Genomic DNA, 8,011 nt, shown 5'->3' with positions numbered 1-8,011 from the left:
GTTGTGCTCTCGCGCACACGTGGAGGCTACGCTGCGGAATATAAAGCTGTTTTCAGCTCGGTATTGACCGAAATAAACGCTGTAACCCGGTCATCATGTTCCTGCAGTATTATCTGAACGAGAACGGCGACAGAGTTTATACTCTGAAGGTGAGTTCATGTATTCCGCCGGAAACACGCCGCGTTTGGCCGTAAAGCGACTAATGCACGTAATATAGTGCTTTAAACCCTGTTCAAACTGTATTATAACGATAGCATGCGTCTTCAAGTATTGTGTTCGTTTATAAAAGTGTCCTCGGCTGATAAAACCGTGTTTGGAGCGCTCTGAAGCGCTCCTTGTTCAGTGGGATGTGCTGAATACTCATTTAAGCAATCATAAATAACATTAAAGCCATAATACAAGTCGAAAACAATACCATAGATAGAGAATTGTATCTTATTGTTCAGTTTCTCAAAAAACATGGTATTGTGCTGCTTTTGGTATTATGTGTTTAATGCTATGAAATAAAGAACTACAGTTTGAAGGCATGTTTTGAAGAAATGATTTTCCTGCAGAAAGTGGACCCGACGGGTCAGCCCACCAGCTCAGCGCATCCAGCCCGCTTCTCACCAGACGACAAGTTCTCCAGACACCGAGTGACCATCAAGAAACGCTTCGGCCTGCTGCTGACCCAACAACCACGGCCTGTGCTCTGAGCGGGCCCCGGGGCCACAACCACGGCCTGTGCTCTGAGCGGGGCCACCGTCAATAGACTAAACACAATTCATTATTTTTTTAATCTAATAATGTGATGTTTACTTTCTCATTACTAAAAGTATGGCATCCTTATTTGTTGTTGACTCAGTTTATTCAAGTTTAGTTTATTCACAATACAAACATGTGAATGAATCTTCATGTGGAGTAAATAAAATGAGTGATTTGTATATTTGCATTTCAAATTTATTTGGAAATGAAACTGTTTTTTGTTTTTTTTTACATTTGTACATGTTAAATTATATTTAAGTAAAATAAGAGGAAATTAAAAATGAGAACCTAGTATTTTCCATAAACGAATGACGCTGAGAACTACATCTCCCAGCGGCGTTCTGCGCGCTTACGTCACGGCGCCAAAGAGCGTGTCTCGCGCTTTACGCTGCAGTCGGTCAGAAGTGCTGATTTTGACGGTCAGAAACCGGAGCGATAAACAGCGGATTTCATTCGTCCAGAAGCCTGTGTCCAGCGGGTCCGTGACCGCGGTGCGGAGGTAAACGAGCGGCTGCTCTCTGAAGCGAGTAATGAGACCGTTAACGCGGGTTTATAATATACATAACGTTACGTTCAAACAGCGCGACAGAGTCTCTCGCGCGCGTCTGCTGAGGTAAACCGGTTTATTAGTTATATAAAGAGTTGGTTCTGATACATGCTGGGTTTCTGTCAGGTGTGTGTGATCTGATTATAATGGGCTTAGAGGCGCTCGGAGAAAGTGTCGCAGGAGCTAACGGCCGGTTTGTGTCGCTAAAGCTAGCGAGCTCCATACTCTTAAGAAACCTACTGTGGTGCAGTGATGGTAAAACTGACGCTCCGAGATGCTGTGTTCGTGAACCGCTGAGATGCCCAACAATACTCACTAACCAGCTCACTACACAACGAGGGCTTTAAACGTGACGCCTAATATATGACTAGTAGGAAAGCTACTATAATATAGCTAACGTTACTCAGTTGAGTAATATATGAAAATATGTAAATTTATGATACACTTATTTATAATATACATTGTCTTATTAATAGGAAGGAAATCTCTTTCTCTGTGTGTGTGTGCACATATATATATATATATATATATATATATATATTGATTTTTGCAAATAAATAAAATAGAAGTATTATTATTATTAATATAAAATATTATTTATTTTTTTGCTTGGAAATAATATAAAGTACAATAGGTATATAAATCCAGTAAGAAAAATAAAGTAATCTACATAAAATAGGCAAAGAGGTGCTGCATGTTGATAAAATATACAGGTGCTGGTCATAAAATTAGAATATGATGAAAAAGTTGATATATTTCAGTAATACCATTCAAAAAGTGAAACTTGTATATTAGATTCATTCATTACAACAATTGAGAAGAGCTGAAGGCCACTAACAGAGCAACATGGGCTCTCATAACACCTGAGCAGTGCCACAGACTGATCGACTCCATGCCACGCCGCATTGCTGCAGTAATCCAGGCCAAAGGAGCCCCAACTAAATATTGAGTGCTGTACATGCTCATACTTTTCAGTTGGCCAACATTTCTAAAAATCATTTTTTTTGCATTGGTCTTAATTGATATTCTGAGATACTGAATTTGGGACTTTCATTAGTTGTCAGTTATAATCATCAAAATTAAAGGAAATAAACATTTGAAATATATCAGTCTGTGTGTAATGAATGAATCTAATATACAAGTTTCACTTTTTGAATGGTATTACTGAAATAAATTAACTTTTTCATCATATTCTAATTTTATGACCAGCACCTGTAAATAGACCGTCTAAACCAGATTGTGACCAGCTAGAACCATTTAAAACCAGTCTTCTGTGCTTAGTTTTGTTATTTTGGTGGATTGACTCTGTGCTTTTTTGTTTTGTTTCTTTTCCCCATTTCTCTCTCTCTCACACACACTCGTTTTATCCATCAGATTGCTGTGTTTGTCATGACAGCTGCATCAATCAGCCTTCACTTATTTTGGGTTCCAGCAGAGGAAGGTTCATTTTTCAAACGCTGTCAGATGGTTCAGTGCAGAGGTTTTCATTGCGTGTGAATGAGTCTCTGCTGACGCGTCAGAAACCAGATTCAAGCCGCACCAGCTGATCTGAGCACAAATCAGCGCTTTTCTGGAGACTCTCCTGAAGGAACGATTAAACATTTCTCCTCGCTCTCGCATCCAGTGAACACACAAGTGTCCAGCAGTAGATCACAGAAGCATCTCACATACTCTCAGAGTCTCATGGCGGTGCGCCGGGCCGTGAGCTGAGCCGAGTGCGCTCCTCGCCGCAGCGGGGCCGTCACCCTGTCGGAGCCACAGCAGCCGGCGGCGCGGGAAGCCATGGCCTCGTCTGTGCGCTTCACCGTCACGCCGATCAAAGCTGAGGACCTGCCGGACACGTCTCCGGACGTCAGCTCGCGCTCCAGCGCCAGGGTCCGCTTCGGCTCCAGGGAGAGCGTGAACCGCAGCGAGGCATCCGGAGGGGCCACCACCTCGGCCGGGGCCGACACGCCGGAGCGCAGCCACCTCGAGCACGGTGAGAGACGCTGTTATCTGTCTTTAATGAGTGTGATAAAGCAGGTCACTGTTCTGATTAACACACTACTGTACTACCAGAGCTGGCTGGATTACTTACTAATGATTCCAAATTACATTGGATTTACATTGGAGTCAGAGAATTGTAGTTGGTGACGTAATCCATCATGCTATACTTATGTGACCCTGGACCACAAAACCAGTCATACTGGTCAATTTAGAGATTTATACAAACCCGATTCCAGAAAAGTTGGGACACCGTACAAATTGTGAATAAAAACAGAATGCAATGATGTGGAAGTTTCAAATTTCAATATTTTATTCAGAATACAACATAGATGACATATCAAATGTTTAAACTGAGAAAATGTATCATTCATCAAGTTTATTTTAAATTTCATGGCATCAACACACAAGGCTTGAATTTCGGCGCGGGATTGCGGGGATCGCGCATAATTTAAACCATTCCCGCAAATTTAACTTTTATAATGCGAGAAATTCCCGCACAAATATATTTGCTTCATCTCAGATTAAATACATCTACAGACGCGAAAATAAATAAATGACTGGTTCAAACAGCCTGTCTTTTTTTTAAACCAGCGCTGCACCGGCCTTCTCTGTCGTTGAGTCCTGTAGCAGAGCATCGGCGTGTTCTCCGTGGCCCGCGGCGCACTGATTCACACAACGCTGTGTAACGCGCTCTAATATTCTGAGTCATAATGACTTGCTTGTGAAGATGTTATCGGCTTCCAAATTATATTATTTTAATCCCGAAATTCAAACATCAAATGCTGTTTTGCTCTTTATAGTGTGTGAGTGGATAGAGCGCGCCCGCCGACTCAACACAGCAGCAGCGAAGCGCGAGTAAATCATCATCTCCTTATCTTAAAATGCGCATTTTATCGAAAGTTAACATGAATGAACATAAGAAAATAGACTCCTGTTCACTGATCGTCATCATCTCTCACGTAACGACCCATGTTTCAACGGCGAGAAGACGCCAACAGCTTGGTATGCATGATATTTGTCCTTGTGTTATTTAATTTATGTCGGAATAAAGATCATTCACTGAAATGGTTTTTAATCTTTGGAGAGCTTTTTTTCTTAAATAAAAACAAAAATAACACCCTGATTAGATTATTTCACAACGCTTAAACGTTAGGGGGAAAAAAATATTTGGCTATAGAAAGAGGAGACATTTCTTTTTTTATTCAGAAGGCACAAAAATGAAAGCCATCATCAAATGGAAAGAGATGAAGAGGAGGAGACAGAGCAAAGAAGTCACAAAGTCACAAGCAATGGAAAAAAAGTGACTAAACTTGAACTGAAACATGAAAGACACTGAAACTGAGATACATTAATATATAGTTTAAACAGAGTTCTTAACGTTAATTTGAAGGAGAGCATGACGTATTTTGTATAAAGTTTTGAAAAAGCAAAGAATTGAACTGATCTGAAACCCATGAAATACACTGAAATTGAGAGACCTTAATATATAGTTCTTAATGTCAGTTTGAAGGAGAGCATGGTGCATTTTGTATAAAGTTTTTTTTTTTTTTTAAACAAAGAAATTGAACTGAAACTGGAATATACAAATACAGTGATTCTTAATATATAGTTTTAATACAGTTCTTAATGTCAATTTGAAAGAGAGCATGACAAAATTTGTTATAATTCTTTGAAAACCAAGATACATTAAAAACTGTAGACATAAATAAATGAAGATGATTAATTTAGCCCGATGTGTCAATTTATCCCCCCCCCCCAAGAATCTTGAAATCCCCCCCATGTGACCCATGTAAGGGGGGAGTTCCCCCCCCCAGTTTAAAAAACTCAGGCCCTGACACATCTCAAAAAAGTTGGGACAAGGCCATGTTTACCACTGTGTGGCATCCCCTCTTCTTTTTATAACAGTCTGCAAACGTCTGGGGACTGAGGAGACCAGTTGCTCAAGTTTTAGGAATAGGAATGTTGTCCCATTCTTGTCTAATACAGGCTTCTAGTTGCTCAACTGTCTTAGGTCTTCTTTGTCGCATCTTCCTCTTTATGATGCGCCAAATGTTTTCTATGGGTGAAAGATCTGGACTGCAGGCTGGCCATTTCAGTACCCGGATCCTCCTCCTACGCAGCCATGATGTTGTAATTGATGCAGTAAGTGGTCTGGCATTGTCATGTTGGAAAATGCAAGGTCTTCCCTGAAAGAGACAACGTCTGGATGGGAGCATATGTTGTTCTAGAACTTGGATATACCTTTCAGCATTGATGGTGCCTTTCCAGATGTGTAAGCTGCCCATGCCACACGCACTCATGCAACCCCATACCATCAGAGATGCAGGCTTCTGAACTGAGCGCTGATAACAACTTGGGTTGTCCTTGTCCTCTTTAGTCCGGATGACATGGCGTCACAGTTTTCCAAAAAGAACTTCAAATTTTGATTCGTCTGACCACAGAACAGTTTTCCACTTTGCCACAGTCCATTTTAAATAAGCCTTGGCCCAGAGAAAACGCCTGCGCTTCTGGATCATGTTTAGATATGGCTTCTTTTTTGACATATAGAGTTTTAGCCGGCAACGGCGAATGGCACGGTGGATTGTGTTCACTGACAATGTTTTCTGGAAGTATTCCTGAGCCCATGTTGTGATTTCCATTACAGTAGCATTCCTGTATGTGATGCAGTGCCGTCTAAGGGCCCGAAGATCACGGGCATCCAGTATGGTTTTCCGGCCTTGACCCTTACGCACAGAGATTGTTCCAGATTCTCTGAATCTTTGGATGATATTATGCACTGTAGATGATGATAACTTCAAACTCTTTGCAATTTTTCTCTGAGAAACTCCTTTCTGATATTGCTCCACTATTTTTAGCCGCAGCATTGGGGGAATTGGTGATCCTCTTGCCATCTTGACTTCTGAGAGACACTGCCACTCTGAGAGGCTCTTTTTATACCCAATCATGTTGCCAATTGACCTAATAAGTTGCAAATTGGTCCTCCAGCTGTTCCTTATATGTACATTTAACTTTTCCGGCCTCTTATTGCTACCTGTCCCAACTTTTTTGGAATGTGTAGCTCTCATGAAATCCAAAATGAGCCAATATTTGGCATGACATTTCAAAATGTCTCACTTTCAACATCTGATATGTTATCTATATTCTATTGTGAATAAAATATAAGTTTATGAGATTTGTAAATTATTGCATTCCTTTTTTATTCGTAATTTGTACAGTGTCCCAACTTTTTTGGAATCGGGTAGGCTATTTTAGAAAGGAGCATTTAAAAGATGAAAAAGAGGAATTAGGGAGAATAATTTAATGCTATTGTGTGAATAATGTGTAATCAATAATAAAGTAACTGTAGTCTGATTATGAGTATTTTAAAATGTAATTTAATCTAATTATTGGAATCTGATCATGTAATCCAGATTACAGGACAATCAGTCACTACCCAGATCTGTGTGGCGACGGTGGCTTTTACACCAGCAAACATCTGAAGTTTTCTTCCAGGCTTCCTGCTAGTCCTTAAAATATCTTCAGTTCACTTTGAATGGTACAACACAAGCCTTAGGGTGTATTCATACCTGTCTTGTTTGGTTCGATTAAAACGAACTCTGGTTCGTTTCCCCCTTTGGTGCGGATCTTTTGGGCCGGTGTGAATACAGCAATCTCATCAAACAACCGCACCCAGACCCAGCTGAAGAGGTAAACTCTGGTACGGTCCGTTTAAGGTGTGAATATGAACCGGCCTCGATCCGACCCAATTGCAGAAAGCACGCTCGGAAACACATATAGTGCTGTTGTTTGCATTTCAATTGCTTAAATCACTTGTTTTTAAACTGCAATGTTTAAAAACGCGTGCAAATTATGAGTTTTTGTGACCATAGCGCCCACAGCAACGTGACATGAGCGCACTAAATAGGCTAAAGCATGCCGCAAAGCCCCAGCAAAAGTTACAAATGAATGTGTCAAGGGAAAACGCTAAGGATATATTTGAATTATTTATTAATAAACTAGTGTTTTCTGAGTCAGTGTCACAAAGATGAAGTTAAAAATCCTGACTCGCCATCTCCTCATTGGACGCTTCTCTAGAAAGAAATGCATCTTTGTTTTGGATTCAAAGCTTTCTATAGACATATTCATCATGTCTGTAAGGAAAATATTCATGGTGGTTTCGGTTCATTTTTGTGCAGCGCTCCTGTTCAAGACTGGAACGTGCGTGTGTGTGTGTGTGTGTGTGTTTGCTGATGGCAACACAGTGTCATGTGATCCGTGGCTGTTCTTTCACATCTGTCCAGTTCTGTTGTTCTTTATTGACCGCATTGAAATGTACATTTATTTTGCTCAAACATTAGTTTGATCTCATTTCTGTGTGAGCACAATGACACAGACAAGTCAGTAAAATGATTGTTTCCAAACAGGTTTCCCAAGCACTCGTACTAAACATCAATAATATGTGTGTGTGTGTGTGTGTGTGTGTGTGTCAGGTGACGGCGGTGTGAAGCTGTCCAGCGTTTACATCAATAATTCTCACGCCATCGATGATGATGATTTCTACGACAGGAATCTGGCTCTCTTTGAGGTTTGCTCTATGGATATTATTCATAATCTCTCATCTTTGTAGGCTGATTCTCACTAAGATGTCAAAAAAAAATACATACAAGAAACAGAAAATAGCCTGTTTTTAGGACAGCAAAGATTTTCATTAAAAAAAACATTAATAAAAAAAAAAACAATGTTACAATTAATTTT

General features: G+C 40.3%; 2 protein-coding genes across 2 annotated transcripts in view; both read left to right on the top strand.

Moving 5' to 3' along the window:
• The first annotated feature begins 1 nt into the window (after position 1).
• LOC306878285 (H/ACA ribonucleoprotein complex subunit 3) lies at positions 2-923 on the top strand. Its single transcript, XM_079430537.1, has 2 exons — positions 2-149; positions 555-923. The coding sequence occupies exons 1-2, from the start codon at positions 96-98 to the stop codon at positions 693-695; spliced, it is 195 nt and encodes a 64-aa protein (XP_079286663.1). The 5' UTR covers positions 2-95; the 3' UTR covers positions 696-923.
• Positions 924-1,113: 190 nt separating this feature from the next.
• Positions 1,114-8,011, top strand: part of slc12a6 (solute carrier family 12 member 6) — a 30,632-nt gene continuing 23,734 nt past the window's right edge. Inside the window, exons 1-3 of the mRNA XM_079444821.1 lie at positions 1,114-1,243; positions 2,666-3,269; positions 7,747-7,841. Of these exons, the coding sequence (XP_079300947.1) occupies positions 3,074-3,269; positions 7,747-7,841 (291 nt within the window). The 5' untranslated portion in view covers positions 1,114-1,243; positions 2,666-3,073. The remainder of the gene's footprint in view (positions 1,244-2,665; positions 3,270-7,746; positions 7,842-8,011) is intronic.

The sequence above is a fragment of the Barbus barbus genome, assembly GCF_936440315.1.
Source record: "Barbus barbus genome assembly, chromosome: 2".
NCBI lineage: Eukaryota > Metazoa > Chordata > Actinopteri > Cypriniformes > Cyprinidae > Barbus > Barbus barbus.
The sequence above is the reverse complement of the archived record's forward strand: the minus strand, read 5'-3'. Positions and strand labels throughout refer to the sequence as shown.

What these genes read in the sequence shown, in the direction of transcription:
- LOC306878285 (XM_079430537.1), top strand. Translation starts at nt 96, where the DNA reads ATGTTCCTGCAGTATTATCTGAACGAGAACGGCGACAGAGTTTATACT. An exon ending in ACAGAGTTTATACTCTGAAG is followed by an intron (nt 150 to 554) that starts GTGAGTTCATGT and finishes ATTTTCCTGCAG; the next exon opens with AAAGTGGACCCGACGGGTCA.